The 17,378-nt window shown below is 47.5% G+C and overlaps 7 protein-coding genes across 7 annotated transcripts; 3 read left to right on the top strand and 4 right to left on the bottom strand.

Moving 5' to 3' along the window:
* Positions 1-2,311: 2,311 nt before the first annotated feature.
* N7519_003387 (uncharacterized protein) lies at positions 2,312-3,074 on the top strand (the record flags this gene model as incomplete). The annotated part of the gene is made up of 2 exons (XM_057290165.1): positions 2,312-2,627; positions 2,689-3,074. 2 exons carry the CDS (start codon positions 2,312-2,314, stop codon positions 3,072-3,074), a joined length of 702 nt encoding a protein of 233 aa, XP_057151367.1.
* A 727-nt stretch (positions 3,075-3,801) lies between these two features.
* N7519_003386 (ankyrin repeat domain-containing protein) lies at positions 3,802-4,929 on the bottom strand (the record flags this gene model as incomplete). Its single annotated transcript, XM_057290164.1, has 1 exon — positions 3,802-4,929. One exon carries the CDS (start codon positions 4,927-4,929, stop codon positions 3,802-3,804), a length of 1,128 nt encoding a protein of 375 aa, XP_057151366.1.
* Positions 4,930-5,776: 847 nt separating this feature from the next.
* N7519_003385 (Zn(II)2Cys6 transcription factor domain-containing protein) lies at positions 5,777-7,282 on the bottom strand (the record flags this gene model as incomplete). The annotated part of the gene is made up of 3 exons (XM_057290163.1): positions 5,777-6,463; positions 6,520-7,173; positions 7,226-7,282. The coding sequence occupies 3 exons, from the start codon at positions 7,280-7,282 to the stop codon at positions 5,777-5,779; spliced, it is 1,398 nt and encodes a 465-aa protein (XP_057151365.1).
* Positions 7,283-7,720: 438 nt separating this feature from the next.
* N7519_003384 (uncharacterized protein) lies at positions 7,721-8,842 on the top strand (the record flags this gene model as incomplete). The annotated part of the gene is made up of 2 exons (XM_057290162.1): positions 7,721-7,842; positions 7,897-8,842. The coding sequence occupies 2 exons, from the start codon at positions 7,721-7,723 to the stop codon at positions 8,840-8,842; spliced, it is 1,068 nt and encodes a 355-aa protein (XP_057151364.1).
* Positions 8,843-9,363: 521 nt separating this feature from the next.
* N7519_003383 (NAD(P)/FAD-dependent oxidoreductase) lies at positions 9,364-10,707 on the bottom strand (the record flags this gene model as incomplete). The annotated part of the gene is made up of 2 exons (XM_057290161.1): positions 9,364-9,556; positions 9,617-10,707. The coding sequence occupies 2 exons, from the start codon at positions 10,705-10,707 to the stop codon at positions 9,364-9,366; spliced, it is 1,284 nt and encodes a 427-aa protein (XP_057151363.1).
* Positions 10,708-10,896: 189 nt separating this feature from the next.
* Positions 10,897-13,250, bottom strand: N7519_003382 (Zn(II)2Cys6 transcription factor; the record flags this gene model as incomplete). The annotated part of the gene is made up of 4 exons (XM_057290160.1): positions 10,897-11,388; positions 11,443-12,268; positions 13,064-13,129; positions 13,189-13,250. The coding sequence occupies 4 exons, from the start codon at positions 13,248-13,250 to the stop codon at positions 10,897-10,899; spliced, it is 1,446 nt and encodes a 481-aa protein (XP_057151362.1).
* A 762-nt stretch (positions 13,251-14,012) lies between these two features.
* N7519_003381 (SNARE domain- containing protein) lies at positions 14,013-14,516 on the top strand (the record flags this gene model as incomplete). Its single annotated transcript, XM_057290159.1, has 3 exons — positions 14,013-14,038; positions 14,126-14,234; positions 14,358-14,516. The coding sequence occupies 3 exons, from the start codon at positions 14,013-14,015 to the stop codon at positions 14,514-14,516; spliced, it is 294 nt and encodes a 97-aa protein (XP_057151361.1).
* Between the last annotated feature and the right edge of the window lie 2,862 nt (positions 14,517-17,378).

The raw sequence follows: 17,378 nt of genomic DNA, 5'->3' as shown, positions 1-17,378 counted from the left end.
TAAGCTTATGAAATCTATCACCCACACTTATAGTCTGCCACAAGATCTGGTAAAACCCAGACCCAACCCAGTTTGGATTAGGTTTTGGGTCGCGCAGGTCTGGGTCTGACTAGGTAACCTACCTAGGTGGTCCTAGGTAGGTCTGGGGCCCCAAACTAGATTACAAACTATGCAAACACGCTAGTTATATGTATAATTTGGCTTATTTAGCTGGTCTATGACCGCTAAGGCCCCTATTTATATAGAAAATGGGCCCAAACTGGGTTTTCTGCGGCCCTAGTCACTAGGTCTGGGTTGGACCTGGGTTATGAGCTTTCGACCCAAATGGGTTCTATGGAAGCCTACCCACTTATATCTTCCGTTAACTGGCTTTATCTAGCACCTGGTGCTATATCTGCTAGTATTTGAAGCGAGATAGGCCCCTTACCAACCTTCGAGTAGGTACTTAACTTAAGAGCGTTCTAAGTAATCAACTTTCTCCTATATGCTCCTAAAGATACAGACCCGGGACCCGCTTTGGGATTCTCAGGTTTTCACTCGCCGAGTTCACTCCCTTAGTCAACGATATAGTTGGTCGCAGAATCAGCATCGCTACGCTTATCCACAACATAGTTTGTAGCGGCGTTTGGCATCGGATCTCTTATCGACACCGCAAAAGGAGGAGTTACCCATCTAAGAATGTAATAATATTGGAGTTTTTAGTGGGTGCAATAAAGACCAAATTTCTTGTTGGTCTCGAGTCAAGCTTAGTTACACTTGGTGGTTTTGTTGGCTTTCCACAGTGAAAGCAGTCAATATCAAGCAGATCACAAACAATTTTGGTGACTATCGATTAGATCATTATGATTGAAATAAAACGTCGTGGCACTCAGATTAAAAAGGGTAAAAGGAAAAAGGAAAAACGGGTGGTTCGATCGCGAGACTTTGAGGCCAAAAAAAAAAAAACCAGGGATGGCATGATTTATTTTTGTTTACCCTGTCACTCATGCCTTTGCACCAACCTGACCCAAAGGTCACCCTATACCTCCTTTTCAGTACTGTAATAGTCAGGTCTGGGTTTGAGTATCAGCGGCTTGTGAGACATGTCATGTGACATCAACGATGAACCCATAAAAGGGCACGTCTCCCTTTCCTGTTTAAGGGAAACTTCAAGATGTTTTCGTACATAGTGAGTCGATTGTCTTTCCTACAGCAAACGCTCCTACAATCCGGACTTCCAGACGTTCAGACTTTTCTCCCGTCTAAGCTCCCTTTTGACGGAGAGCCAGAAGTAAACTTGCGCGCTCACAATTCACTGTTCTATAAAAAGACCGATTAATAGCTCATATATTGGCTCACAAAACTTCCAAAAAGGGTCTCTCAGCTCCAGAACCCCTTAAAACCGCATAACTAAATATACATTATCTTAGAGCCAAGATTGGCTGATCTCTATATTCGCCTATGGGGCAAAACATGTGAAAGCATCTGAGGCATATAGCGTGTTGGCTCTCCCCTTCTTTCTCTCTTTTCCTTTCCTCTTATCTGCACATCACTACAGAGTACAAACCAGTTTTTGATCATACAAAACTCGAATATAGAAATTTACACAACAACTTCCATACGAAAAAAATAAGTACCTAGACTAGGAGCTCTTTGACCGTCGTGTCACTATCCTAAGTCGTATATTTCCCTACATTGTTACAGCGCTAGGAATATATACCCTGCTAACGTCTCAACCCCTCATTGCAGTGTTTGCAATTTAATCACCTATCTGGTCCTGTAGTTGAACTATATTATTTTGTGAATTTGTGGCAGCCGGTAATTCCAGGTCAAGGAAAAGAGCCATCTGCGCTTGATTCAATCGACTTGCTTCCATTACAGCAATGAACGGAGACCATTAAATGCCACTATTGTGCGCGAAATGTAGTAACGCGAATAGTTATCCAATCAGATATTAGACTAGAATTCCCTGGTCTCTATGTATTGTATTTGAGAAAAGGTTCACATGAATAGCCGCCTCCGATACCATTTAATAAGCGGTAACATCCATAACCCGTCAAGGCTCTATTCGTAACTAGATTGGCTAAGATCGACGATCGGCTATCAGCAGTAGGGGCCATCACATACTGAAATTTAAGGGTCCCGCTTTTTGACTCAGTCACCGCGCCCTGGTCATATCCTTGTCTGTTTTACAAAGCATACAGCATGCCCTGCCAGCAAGGCTCCTACGTAGACTACGCGTCACCTCTGTCCAATTCCTATTATATAAGTGAGCGGGGCCCCCGTTTGAAATCATTCATTCAACGGGCTTTGACATAACCAACAAAGAAGAATGATATCCACAATTCATAACCCTGATGCTTCTCTGATCGCACAGCTAGTTTCTCCACCAAATATATCCCTACAAATACTCGGCACACACTCGGCGGGCGAACAGACCCAAGTCGTCGATTTCGATCTTTGGATTGATTGTTCAAAGCAAGCGAAAATCAAATCCGGAGAATTCTTAACAGGCAACGAAGACGACCATCGCTCTTGGGAGCAGTCCGATGATTCCAATGACAGTTTCTCGACAACATCATCTGGCTGGCTTCAAGGTTGGCTTGGTGACAGCAGCAACGGAACGAGGTACAGTCTGCAAAGCTGTCGTTCGTCTCTCGCCTATGCATACTAACTAATGTATGTCAAGCTGAACAATCCGTAAACTAGTCTCTTTACATGATGACGATTCCGTTGCTGTAAAAGCTCATGCAGAGAGCCTCGCACGCAATGTCGCGTACGGCGGATCCATCATTGTTGAAATTCACACACCACCTCTCGAGGCGGATGTCGCTGGAAATACTGCGGAGATTCGAGCGGAATGGAGCTTTGGCTCTCCTTTCGTTCCTGTGGAACAGTCATGGGACCACCTGGTGATGAATGCAATGGTTGACTGTAGAAGGGGGTTTATCTCTGTTGATGAGCCACGGCCATCCCATGGAAGATCACCGCTTCGCAGGGCCATGAAATCTAATAACACTTCTACGGTCGTTTCACAGGTTCAGAATGAGGGGATCGGGCATACGAGTACTACGATACTCGCAATGGGGATCTGACGTACGATTGAGAAACATACTAGCCTTCTAGGGCTGCGATATACCTCTGGGGTAGAGAATCTTGCGCTTTCCTTATTCAAATATATACCTGCTACGGTCTACAATTCAAATATAAAACGATACTCTTTGTGATACTCACTCTTTTATATAGGCAGTTATTATAGCGATATAACCGGCAGATTCGCGACAACCTGAGGTAAAATTTCTTGTATCGCCTGAGGGTTAGGACGCAAAGCCTGTGTCAATCAAAATACTGGAATAGGTTTAGGAATAGCATGCAGTAAATGTCAGTGGATGGTCTCAGACACTCCTACATCTCACAGATGAGACCTGTGCGTACAACTTACGCAGGCTATTGATCCAATATCAAATCCGTGTATATCCATGCAACGTCTACTGCTACATGAACGAACCGATAGCCTTTCTAGGGCTCGTCATGATAGGGCTAGTTCCTGTTTTTATTATGTATTAAAACTTGTGGTAACCTCCCACTAAGAGGGTTCTAACGACAATTCCATCGTGAATGTTCAAATGCATTTCTTTTTCTTCGTTTTCGTTCTCTTGTGCTGTCTCCTGAGATCTTCATACTCCGGATAGAAGATAGAGAGAAGGAAAAATCAAGTAAAAACACAAAATATGCGAGGCAAGTATGCGATTGCTCAAATGATCTGTTGAGGACATGTGTCTTGATTTCTCAGTGTGGCACAGAACGAATGTACCAGTCAGTTCAAGTGCGGCGGAGTTTGAGTTCTTCCCGAATTCCCTCTACAATCCTCTCTATGAACTCCTTGCAATGCTCATCATCTCGCTCACAAATCGCGTCATAAAGCATTGTGGCGGTCACGGTAACCCCCAATTTCATCAACTTAGAGATGACTGTGGCGTCTCTCCGATAGATGGCGTATCGCAGGACAGGCCCAGAATGAGCAGCAATATCAAATCCTTGGTCAAGGACCAACTCAATCAGGCTCGGATCATCACCGATCATTGCAGCGTGGAGTACATTTGGTGTCGGGGTTGACCAGCCAGGAGTGAGGACTCCTCCAATGGCGACTCCCATCTTGTATGACTGGACCAGCTTGATTCGGGGTCTCAAGGGGTACTCCTCTGGACGGAGGTCAGGAGCAAACCGGAACACAAACTGTGGATCTTCGTCATTCACATCAGCACCGTTTTCGAGTGCATATCTGACAACACTTTCTTCGCAGTGCCAGAGTCCCTCGTACAGGATGATCTGTGCAGCGTCTTTGGCAGTGAGGATTCGAGGGGCCTCCTTAAGGAAAGCGAACAGAGCTTTGATTGCAGGTAATTGGCCACGAGCCGCAGCATACTTCAGAGGTCGTCGTAGCTTGTAAGCACCGGTGAATGCCTTAGGATCCCAGTTAAGCAACAGCTGAACAATGTCCACATGGCCATTTCCGGCGGCCTGTCTCATCGGGGTTTCGTAGTGTTCGTCCAAGAAGTTGGCATTGACGCCCTTTTTGAGGAGAAGTTTGACGCAAGGCAGCGAGCCAGCTTCGGCTGCTACAGTCAAAGGGTGTGGTTTGGGGTTCCGTGGGATGACGTTCAAAGCCTCGGGGGCATCGCGATCTCTCAAATGAGACTTGAATCTGTCTCGTCGTAAAATCTTGGAGCCGGCTCTGAGGCACTTGCGTATGGTGCCATGAAGGCCTTTCTGGGCTGCCCATAGGATAATCCAGTCGCGCATGTGTGGTGGACAGTCCTGGTAGAGTTTGTCTTCGAAAATGAGGTTAAATCGTGGGCAGATACGAATAAAGGCATTGAGGTCGCTTCTGAAATGCAGGTGGCTCTCAATCATGAGAAGGAGTTCTGTGGGTAGGAGAACGAGCGACATGGTTGCTGTCGCCAGAGGCAATGTCAAAATGCTGAGTTGGGGGGATGTGAGAGTCGGGGGATTGATCAAGAGAAGATTGTCACAAAGATGAAATATCACTAGATGGATGAATGGAAACTGGGCAAGTGACCAAGAGAAGCATAGAAAGGAAGTTGAGATGAGACATGAGTAGGTGAGATGCGAGGTAGAGGAAGAGAGAAGAAGCTGAGCAGATGGGATCTGTTGATAAGGAGATTTGCGCAATTGAATAGAAGAGTCTGAAGACAATGGCAATTGAGGATTGTTCCGATTATCAGCTGGCCTTGTTTGTCAGGCGTCTCTCACTTTTGTATGCAAGGCTTGTCGAGGTTGAATTGGCAAACCTATGATCTGTATAGAAATCAATTCATTTTCATTATATTAATAACATGGAACAATACAATAGATCAATTGAACAATAAAAGAGAAACATCCTACTAGTCTGCCCAGGTAGTATTCCACCTTGGTACTATAGTGACACCTCTTGTCACCATTGTTCAGTAAGACCCTAGCGAGGGCTTGATACCAGTCTCAGTCTCATCCTTGAAATTGTTTGGGCAGTGTATTTTTTATTCGTCTCTATTGACCGTATCGTGACAAACAACTACGTATAACGTCGCTCAAATCTGCTTGGAGTGAAAGGTTCCAGTTATAAACTGAAGATAAAAAGATGGATGTGGATTGTTTAGTAGCCCTGGTCTCGGATTGCAGTCTACGCCATTGAACTTGAACTAGTGTCCTTTCGTGTTCATTCTTCGCTCTTCATAATTGGCATCAATACTGGTAACAATATAATAAAGGTAAATGGGTATCTTGCAAAGCTCTATTCTCAGGGGATAGGAATTGCATGTTTTCGAGCAGTCGATCCCAGCCATAGGTTCTCACTCGCCCGTTCCAGCTCACGGGCTACGTTCACACCATCGGGGGTCACAAAATCACCATGGTAGTCAATCAATGTGGCTTCCACCATTAGCCGCAGCTGGGGGTCTGCAGTAACGGCCCATGCCGCCGACAGACACATTATTACGTATCCTGCTCCAACCGGTCTGTACACATTGGACTCCTGGGCATGTACGAGCGTCTCTTTAACAAGAGACCTTGATTCTATCATACAGGAGTAGTCACTGGGATCCAGTGCCTGAAGGATGCAATTGAAAATTATTGTGATTGCGAGACCGATTCCATGGGTGCGGAGATAATGTGCTCGCAAGATCCTAGCCACGAAGTTTTCTGTCATGGTGCTGACCTCCGGCGTTTCGTGTTCGACTGTTCGTGCTTTCAATTGGGCCAGTATCAATTTGCATTTCTCGTATATTGGTCGGACTTCCATTGTTAAGGGTGTTAAACCTTCGCCTTCACGTATGGCTCGTCTGCCGCGTTTCATTAAAACTGGCGCCCGTGCTAGGCATCGCAAAATTTGGCCTTCGGGTTCATTTTGATCGTAGTCATTCTCGACTAAGGCATCCCACTCCTCGGGGCTGAGGTCGATAGCATCGTTGTATAAACCCTCGAATAACTTGGGAGAATGATTAGCTGGGTGTAAGAAGATGGTAGGAGTTGTGGAGGATTTACCACGCTTCCCCGTAATGAGAGGAATAATTTACGCTCAAAGTCGTCGCGTGGCCCAAAGTTCTTTCGTGCGTGCAGAATGCTGGCGGCCCCTTGGGCATGTCCAGATACCATTTGCGCGGGATTTCCAATGAATGCTTGGCAGATTAAAAGTATCATCACGGCACATAGTGTATTGGAGGCACTCGCCTGGAGTGGGTCATCTAGATAAACTCTTAGGGTTTTGAGAGCATGTGAATACTTGGCTAGCGCCTCAGTCCGAACTGGTTGGCGGGTGCAGAAGCTTGCGTGGGCAGTGGTCAGCGCATCAACTGCACGGTCGAGGGCTTCATTACTCCCGAGTCGTCGGGGTACATCTTCCAGGAAAATGCCGAACGACCACCAGACATTGTATCGGAGGTCGGTGGATCGTTTTATGGCGCCGACAAACGAATTAGTCAACAATGTCATACTGTTGCCAGGACATGCCCGGGGTATTTCAAAGGAATATTTTTCTTTCTGTGTTGGTCTCCATCTCGAGAGGAGAGCCTTTTCGCCGCTTTGATTGGAGTTTGGGAGAAATTGTTGCTCTTTGAACAGAAATCGTTTCTGACCAGACCCCACACAACTCACTTTCAGACGAAGGCATCGTCCACATGCAGGTTGTTTCTCGTCGCACTTGATATCTTATCAGGAATAGCGCTCTGTGCCATAATATTATCGCACGTACCTTTTTCTTCTGCTTGCGACACGCGTCGCAGGCCCGACCTGTTGGAACACCCGGCATTGCGGGGTGAAGACCGTAGTGGGGAAGCGGAGCGTGGATCTCAAAACGGACTGCGCAGGCCTTCAGGAACGGGTATATTTAGTGCAGAGGATGATGTAGAAGGCTACGAAAGCAGAATGTGTCACACTGAAAAGGAAAAAGACAAAAAAGGCCCAAACAACAAGGTTGAGGTTATTTAGGCTGCGCAGTCTAACCGCTTCGGGTCAAATGTAGCGCTCCCCAAGGCTGAGTTGGGCACCGCTGATTGGCCAGTTCACAACTATGAGCGAGTGGACCCGTGGACATCAATGCGGCTGAAATAAATCACAGCTTAGTCTAACGCGATATAGACATATGTAGCGCTTCATGATGTGTAGGACAGCGCGTTGATGAGAGTGTATTTAAGCATCCCATCTCCCAACATTCTGGTATCCCATCCACAATTCATTGGACTTCATCATGACCTCGGATAACTCGGACGCAGAGGCAAATCTCTACTTGTACAATCCAAGTCATGTCTTACCAGCTGTCTTTGCCGCCTTGGTCGGCGCGTCTCTATTTCTGCATATTTACCAAAACTAGTAAGCATCTGACATATCTCAGAAAACACAAAAAGTTGATTCTAACAACTTCAGCCGCTACCGATTCTGGCGTGTCACCTTCTTCATCTGCTGGGGTGGAGCTCTGTTCACCGTGGGCTGGATTCTCCGCTGCATATCGAGTTACCATCCAGGAAACTTAAACATCTATATCGCATCAACCGTCTTCATCTACATCGGCCCACCAGTTTACTCAGCCGCCGCTTATAACCTCATCGGACGCCTCACGAACTACTTACCAATGCACGCAGTCCTCAACCCCAACCGCGTCCTCATCTTCTTCGTCTATGTCGGCGCTGTCGTGGAAGCAATTACAGTCGCAGGAGCAGCCAAGAGTGCATCAGCCGGCTCTGATCTGGACAAGTACAAGGCCGGTGGGACTCTCATCGCTGCGGGGCTTGTTCTCCAAGCAGTGGTCGAATGCTGCGTGATCGGGATCGTTGCAACAGTCCACGCCCGCTGTTCTCGGGCCCGGATGCTCTCCCCAAATGTCCGTATGATATGCATCACACTCTACGGAACATCGACTCTTGTCTTGCTGCGGTGTATCTTCCGCGCCGTTGAGGCATTCGAGATGTTTGGTAATCTCGGCTGCCGAAAGAACTGCGGACCTATTCTCAGCAATGAATGGTATCTATATGCATTTGAGCTTGGCCCGATGCTTCTCTTCACTTGGTGGCTCAACTTGATGCATCCTGGTCGACATCTACCTCGCCAAAAGCTGCGCTATCTGTGTCCTGACGGTCGCACAGAGCGAATGGGTCCTGGTTGGATCGACCGTCGCTCTCAGTGGGAGACATTTGCCGATCCGTTAGATTTGAAGGGAGTGCTCAAAGGTGCTCCTTCTCACGAGATGTTTTGGCTGCGACAGGATGAATGGCCTGTGTGTAAGGATGGTAGCTTTGCTATGGGGGCTGCCACTAATACAAGGGCTGCACCTGAGGACGAAAAGGACCTCGCTCCACTTAGTCCTAATGTTTGAGTAATGGATATGTGACATAGTTTGAGCCCTGTGTTGTATTTCCAGATCGAGTTTCTTTTTTTCTGCAAGTCTTCGTTTCTTCCAGGAAGCGAATGAATTCGAAAATATATAGACTCCAAGCCGATCCCCATATTTAATCAAAGAATTGTTTTTTTATGAATATCACTCACATACGGATCATTGAGACGTTCAATTCAGCCCTGAATAAGGCCCAGTAAGACATAATCCGAGTCAAGTCTAAAGAGATCCCAAGGTTGATTGTACGACAGGCTGGTTGTTTGGCTAGCTCAACTGACCGGGGCATTTGCTTGATGAATCTTAGCACCGCTTACCCAGTAAAGGGCATCAAGTGCGTCAGGAACATCGGATAAGAGTCCAGGCTACCATCCCACGAGATATAATAAGTTTATTGTGTATTCGACCATTTGTGAGCGACAGAGATGACATTCCTTATCAAATAATCAGTGATAAAATACATTCGATCGTCATATGTACCTTGACACCATCATAGCACCTAGTATTTACAGCTTAGCTTGTTCAAGTGGGCTCAACTTCCTCAGTGGAGGGCCTCCTCTGCTTCCATCTCCTGCCATGGGCCCTTTTGTCTCCTCTTGAGGCGCGTTCATCCTCCACTTTTGGCGCAAGTCTTCGGGCGCTTTGTTCTCAAAGCAGTCCGCGATATATTGGCCCAGGATAGGGAGGAATTTGAATCCACTAAAGTAAAGCTATTAGCATGAAGCCATAGTGTGCAGATTAATTTCGACAAAAACTCACTGTCCTGCACCACCAGTAGCCATGAACAGCCCCTGGATGGTTGGGTGGTGGTCGATAATGAAGTCACCGTTAGGGGTATCCGTGTACCAGCACAGCCGACGGTTCATCCAAGGGCGATCAGCCAGCTTGGGGAAGAACTGACGCAAACCCTTTCGCAGCGATTCGTCCGCGTCGTCAGGTAAATAACCAGTAGCCGCATTGCTGGTTTCGAACTTTGGCGATGAGAGCGACTTCTGAACACCGTCCACATTGACAGTCATATTGGTTGCATACCCGTAGCCGTGGCGCGCTAGCTTGAGAACATTTGTGTCCGGTGTGGGCGGGAATGAGAAGACGCCGGAGCTCATGTTGATCATGACCGGGATCTTCCTCATCTCCAGAGCCTCCTCCTCGGTCAACTGAATGAAGCCAACAGGCTGGCCAGAGGAAGATGCCGCATGACCCACATTCAAAAGACGGTTGGTCCACGCGCCGGTGCTCAGGATCACTTGTGAAGCAAGCAACACCTGCCCTCCGACAAGGTTGACGCCAACAACGCGTGATCCCGCCCGGCGGAGAGAGACAACAGTACCGCGGGGACCGGCAATAATAGAAACACCCGCCACGGTACATTTGGAAGCCAGCTTTTGAATGCTGCCTGCGGCATCGGCCCACCCACCTTTCGGGTTGTGATATCCGTTCATGCCGGAAAGATCCGCTTGAACGCTGGGGTAGAGTTTCCGGATCTCCATTGCGTCGTCGAGATCGTCTAATTTGCCACCTGCTGCCCGAATAACAGCCTTGGACTTCTCCATGTATGCGTTCTTAGGCGTCTCCGAGAACAATGCGAATCCTGATTCGAAGTATTGATCTTTGTACTCGGTGGTCCATCCATTGTATGCCTCCCGGGCCATTTGAGAGTAGATCGGGTCTGCATAATCGGCGCGAATAATGCGCGAAATGTCAACGCTGCTTCCATCTGCTGATGGTGGTACAAAGCGATCGACAACGGTGATGTCCGTATATCCGCGCTTGTTGAGTTCAAGAGCGGTCGAAAGTCCGAAGACCCCGGCGCCCACGATCAGGATTGAGTCTGTCTTAGCTGTGGTCATTTTGAACAACAGACTGGTAGCTAGGGGAGTGTCGTCAAACTGCAATCAGTCGAAGAATTTCCAGTATTAACAAATGCGGAGGCTGTAGGCCGGCCCAGCGCCGTCTTGGCGTCCGGAAAAGCCGGACCCGGTCCGTGTTCCCCGGGCGAGAACCAATGAGTATAGGTTACGAACATCTAAACCCCGACCTCACGTTGGGTTAACGCTTAGCCAATCCTCAAAGGCCCTCTCATAATCTTGAAGCTGCAGGAACAACGTGTCACCACCGCTAAATTCCATATTAGGATCTCCCGGAAGTCCTGGGTATTCCATCCTCGGTGAGATCTGACTCGGCGTCTTTATGGGATCCTCGGTCTGCTCAGGTGGGTAGGTGACACACTCGGGGGCCACTGTCTTGTGGCCGGAGATCCCAGCGGATCCAATCAAAGCGAAATCGCGTTCGGTGATATCGCCAGCCGAAGGGTCCCCTGAGCATCCAACGCTGTCTTTAGCAAGTTCTGGGCCGAAGATGTCGCTAGCAGGATCGGTTAGATTGCTTGCATGGGAATATACTAAGATCTTCCACAATAGCTGCAAATTCACAGACCACTTCTGGCGAGAATTCGATCTTCCTGGGGCTATGTTGTCTGTCATAAGGCCTCCAGGGGAAACGCTGTCCCGGAGTTGTTGCAGTTGTCGGAGCTAGGGGCGATATCAGAAATAGAGCACCAGAGGAATGACTGCGTGAAAACTAACCTGGCGATCGATGTGTGGCCATCGACAACCCATGTTGCGTAGGAATCTAAGACATTTCTCAAATCCAGATTGCGCCTTTCTGTTGAAAGCTTGGTCCTCGACAAAACTATGTTGAAGATAGATCGTAGCAACTATTGCCACGCATTGTCCTATGGTCGGGTCAGATACCTCGAAGTTCTTCATCTCAATAAGCTCGAGAAAATGGACTACCCAGCCCGAGTGGAAGGTTAACTGCTCGAAAGAATTACGGAGGAATGACTGAGGCATTGTCCTCCGGAAATTCCGAAGTCGCATAGATAACAGAAAGGGATGGTTCAATAAACAAGGCACCGCATGCCAAACCAACTGGAAGAATAGCCATGGGCTCCAATAGTCACGATGAGCCTGAAGTTCGGCGGGGGGATAGTCTTGGAAGCGACTTGCATGGAGTCGGAACCTCAGTGGCATGAGACTCTCGTGCTCACAGTGACGGAAAGTGATGATTGCATAATCGGAATTTGGAGACCAAGGGGGATGAGCGTCAACGCCGACATGGCTAGCGGCATAATTACATGCCATCGCCCACAGCTCGCTTGTGTAAACACTGCTACCATTGATGCCAATATCTGGCTTAGAGTCACTGCTGGTACCACGGGTAATCTCTTTGTTGAAAACCATGGCTCCCAACGGAGAGACGATTTCACCAGGCTCTGCAAGTAAGTCCAGGCTGTCTTTGGGTGGATGCAGGGACCCGTGAAGGTTCTTAAGCATGATGAGGCTTACGTGGCAGAGCTTGCGCTCATCACGCTCGGTTTCCAAATTGCTCAGAGACACTAGGCCATTGATTCTGAGATTTCCCATCAAATATGTGGCAAGTCTGGTATAAGACCCTGCACGAATGATGTGACCCGCTGGATAGATGAAGCACAATGTTAGGAATGAACACAAATACACGGACCGGGGCTGCTTTACCTGTGAACTCCAGAATACTTAGAAGACAAAGGGTCTGGATCGTAGATAGCTCCACAGTACCGGATGCCAAACGCATCATGGCCATCTGACAGGCCCTTTCTGTTTTCCTCTTTATCTCCAGTTGTATATCCTGGTCAATGACCCCCAGTCCTTTGAAGCGGACCCCAAGGGCTTCAATTGCAAGTAGAAGCTCGGGGTCCCGCTTCCCAAGGGAGGCCAGAGAGGATCTATGGGGGAATAACAGAAGGGGCTGTGCGTTACAAAAGGTCAAATAGAGCTCAGCATCTGGGATCCCGGATGATCCAAATCTATTTCATTCGTCAATAAAGACCTCCTGTAAGCAAGCTTCAAGCTGAACTCACATAGAGGAGCTCGCCGGGGGTGCAAGTTCTGGCACTGGAGGGTTATTCTCGGGGCCAACTGGCGAGGGGAGGTGGTGTGAAGCAGGTCGTCTGCGACCTCAGTCAGCCAAATAAAGCAGAATACCTGGAAAGTTACAACACACGTAATATATTCCATCAACTGTTCTAGCTTCCCCTCGATGCCGGAAATGCGTTGTTCCTACGTCACATTAGAATCTGCCTTTGTCTAGGCGTCAATGAAACTCACCATCATCTTCTGGGAGTACCCCAAGCCTTCCTCTCCAATCTCGGTGCCTGCATACACGCACTGTTGGCCTAGTCGCTCGCAGTACGAGCAAGCCGGTTTCTCCCCTGGGCAACGCGACTTTTTCCGGCTGGAGGAATGTCAGCTCATATTGGCTCTCAGCTTGGGACAGCCAAGATTCACACTCACCGACATGGCTCGCAAGCCTGGCGGGCACGTTTCGATGGTCTTTCATCTTCAGTTGATCCCATCGTGCATATAACGTGACCGTAGAAAGTGATGATCTGATCTGTTCCACGTGGGTAAAACGTCGATCCGAAGCGGGGAACGGCTGTGGGTCCAAAAAAATACATACAAGGTCCAATATAGCTTCCCCGGGTTCTCTTCTATATTTCTCTATCTGGACTCAATGGGGCTTGACCGTAGAAGACCCAACAGGAACAACACTTGAAGACAATTAAGACCTAGTAAGGGTTTGGTTGGGACATCTTTGGGCTCAGTTATACAATCGCAATTATTTCCTAGGCAGATGGACTACACAAGCACCAAACTTGAACATCTATTCTATGTTCATTCAGAAGATCATCGGAGATATCAGCATATCCATCCTTCCGATTGCAATATAGCAATTCATAGGCTTTTTATGAGCAATCTGCCCATTATGGGACTTAAATTTGCGTGTTGGAGACTATGTGCAACTGTGGACACAGCATGGTATACATAGCACCAGGCTATGTGTGTGGCCTGGACAACGCAAGATCGTTAACCTTCACCCTGCCCTCTTCAAACGTATAATACAAAGTAGAAATGTGTAAATTTCCGTATAGCGAAGATCGACGATCATGTGATCTGCCACGGAGCTGACGTCGGCTCCGATTCTCCAACCTTGAAAGCTTTTGGCCACTCACCTCCGCCTCACTCCTTTCTGTGACAATCTTCCCATCTCAGCGGGATTTGCATTACTCTGAATAAATAGTCTGTACAGGATCGAGGGAAACTTAAAAGTATCGAAAATGAGTGACGCCTACGAACGCGAGCAGTACGTCCCCCTTTCTCCACCTTGTCCCATCGGATGCCCCTACGAAAGGAGCTACGTTTGGATTTGAGTGCTGATACTATGGAACAGGCAGAATAATGCGCTCCTCAATTCGCTCTCCTCAAAGGTCTCAGCCCTCCGGTCCGTGACGATCGATATCCATGACAATGCGAGGGATCAGGAAACTCTGGACCATACGGTATGTCTTGATCGATCTTTCTCTGGTCCGATAATCACTCAGGACTTTTGCTTGTCTCCTGGATATACATAAAATTGGCGCCTCGATCGGGTTAACTTGCGACTGACACCCATGCCTTCTTAGAGCGATGTATTCTCCTCCTTCTCAACGAACCTCAAAGGCAGCGCCACTCGACTCACACGGATGGCTAAACAAGGCGATTCTGTGGCCGTGATGAAGATCGCAGGCATGTGTATTGCCGCTGGTATCGCTCTCTATATCATTCTTGGGTGGATCTTCTGAGGGGCTTCTTACGTCCTTGCAACCTACTGCTTCCTCGCCATCGTTTCACCACGTCCGCCTCAATATTCGATACCCTTGCTGGACCGAGACTCGTATCGAACATCATGTCCCAATCCAGACATGCAATTCCATGGTGCTGGATTCTCTTCGTCTTATGGGTCGCATCTGCGCTTGGCTAGATCTTAACATGGCACGGCACGTTGATTTGGAGTGCATGTTGTGCTCCAAAATTTTCCCCATCGTCCTTAATATCTGTTTGTTCTATTTTCGGGCTGTGCCTGTTATAGATCCTGTGGCCCAAGAGTGTCGGCGAAGCGACTCGATTCCTACCACCTCCTTCGACTTATTTCGGACATCCCTCAACCTCTAGGTTTCCTTGATTAACGTCTTCATGATTTGCAAATCCGCCCAAGTGGTTCTGATATCTTCCTTGCCCTGTTGCGACTCGACATTTTTGTTTCTTCCCACTTTCCATGTTATTAATACTGTGAATCCTCGTGAACATAATACATACTTGGCCCAGGCTCATTGGATCTTTCTAGCCATGTTTCACTATATACTCGTTGCGTAATTGAGTGCAAATGGATCGGGTGGATATATGTAACAAGTGGTAAATGCTATTCAATGGTATCCGTCGGTCCCTCCAAAGCTCTACTGACATCACCACCAAGTCCTAGCAAGCTATATTTAGCTCGACGCCTGGAATCGAAGTCTACCCCGACAAACCTTAATCGCCGATCGTTAGGTTAAGCTCACCAAGGTCGAGGCCGAAAGCGCTAACCAAAAACGGAAACCAGGTGGTACAGTTACGACGAAAGCCCAATTCAGACTTTTCCCACTCCGATATTCTCGTCATGACTCCACAAATTAGATGTAGGAGCCGGTCGACCGGGAAGTTTATCTATAATGTTAAATGCTTAGTTCTATTGTGTCGTGTGCCATGTTTCCACTTGTTGATATCACGACGCCGGTTTCGGGCAACATGTCTTGGAGTGCCATACTTTTTGTTCATGTTTACCAAATATATTTACATATGGCAACAACAAATTGCCTGATTTAGCTGTGGTTGTCGCAGAGATGACGGAAGAGCCATTCTTTACGGCTGCTACTAGTAGCATGATATACCTGAATTTGGAACATTGTTGGCACCAACAGAAGCTACCTAGGTAGCTCTTGAGCCGTGAACTCAATCCTTAAGGTCGGAGAAGCTGTTTCCATTGTGGAAAATAAAGCCACACTCTGATGATCTGTATATCAAGCTGCACTTCCACGTGTCCGGCCTGCGCATATATCCTTGCTGCCGAGGTGGCATTGTGATTCTGGATTCGAGGCCGCTTGCGCTGGACTGTTTACTTCCACAGCCGAGGCTACATACCCATAACGGTATTCAAAGCCTGCTGAGTGAAACGGAAAACCATCTCTCATTGCAAGCTAAGCAGCCGGGTGTAGCCAAGTGTTTCCTTAGCTCGAACAGCGCTCGTCAGTCGCTGCGACATGGCCGATTTTTGACATTTCCGGGCGATCTCCTCCGTATATTGACGCCTCCAAATTTGTCTTAGAACTGCAGACGTTTCAGTTTTAGAAATGATTGATGTTTAGAATATAAGAGCATCCTTATTATTGAATGTACGGAGTATGTTGTATGAAGTCAGTGTTGTATGTTGTATACGCCAGATCTAGACCACGGGAAAACCCGAACCAAAAAGCCCCGAAACAAGACCCTGCCCAAGCATGTGGACTGATTCCGGCGTACAATTGGCCCAAGGCCCTTGCAAGCGCGAAAATTCTTTGCCGTTGATCTTGGCGGTCGATCCACGCGATCTTTTTTAGTTCCCGCTCTAGACATTGCACCCTCGCCCCTGGCGATCACCGGAAGATAGCAGCCGTAACCTACTTAGGTATGTTCGGCATCGGAACTACCGAAGGATTCCTAGCACTGCTGCGCTTGGATGGAGGCAATAGTTGTCTTCGCTAGCCCACTGCTTATCGAATCGGAATCATCAGATTTTAATGGTCTTTTTTGATGCGCTGTTTCTTTCGGGATTTTTCCTGGGTGGGTCATATCTTTCACGATATCTGGATCTAGCAATTATTATTGGTAGGCAAAGACACGAAGACGTGCTTCTTATCTGGCAATCTCGAAAATATTAACCGAAGTGATAAGCTGGGCTTCAGGGCTGATTGAGGCGTTTACTGATTTGCTCTTTAGCGGAAATGGAACATGGCTGCATTTATATTTACCTAATCTGATAGTCGAAACGAAAATTGGAAATACCGAGTGAGTCACTCACAATGACGACATGTCTTTCAATAATTACATGTCTCTATCTACAACATACATGTATTGGAGTACTTCCAAGTTTATCTGTACGCGTAAACAAAGAGATCCACAATATTAACTTTTCTTCGGCATGATGCAATCCGAGTTGAAGTTCTGGAACTCACCGAGAATTTCATGAATTTCACCAATTTTACCAATTTTATATGGAGCATCTGCAAAAGTTCACCGTCGGTGATCTACTCAGGGTGGGGCCGTAAGAAAATCCTTGAAAATTTGTAGATAGCTTTGACCCTGGACTGTTTAGTGCATTCTAGAGGACTAAAGGCATGCCTTCGAACTGATGATTCTAGACCTGTAAAGCAAAATGGTAGGCTTCCAAGGTTGGATCCAAATATTAGATTACTGCAGGTCGCACACCATGGAAATGAATATTCTTACCCAGGAGGTGGCGCTGTCAAGGGAAAAAAAAAAGATAAAAAAAAAAAATAAAAATCAAGTTTTAGCCTAAATTATCACACCGGGAAGCCTAGTATAAAAAAGCCACGGCAACTATCTACCATCGCATACACTCGGGGAGCTTA

Source organism: Penicillium mononematosum (genome assembly GCF_028829835.1).
Source record: "Penicillium mononematosum strain IBT 11891 chromosome Unknown utg000002l:1.0-8112719.0:1.0-8118358.0, whole genome shotgun sequence".
NCBI classification, from domain to species: domain Eukaryota; kingdom Fungi; phylum Ascomycota; class Eurotiomycetes; order Eurotiales; family Aspergillaceae; genus Penicillium; species Penicillium mononematosum.
This window is presented reverse-complemented; position numbering and strand designations above follow the sequence as displayed.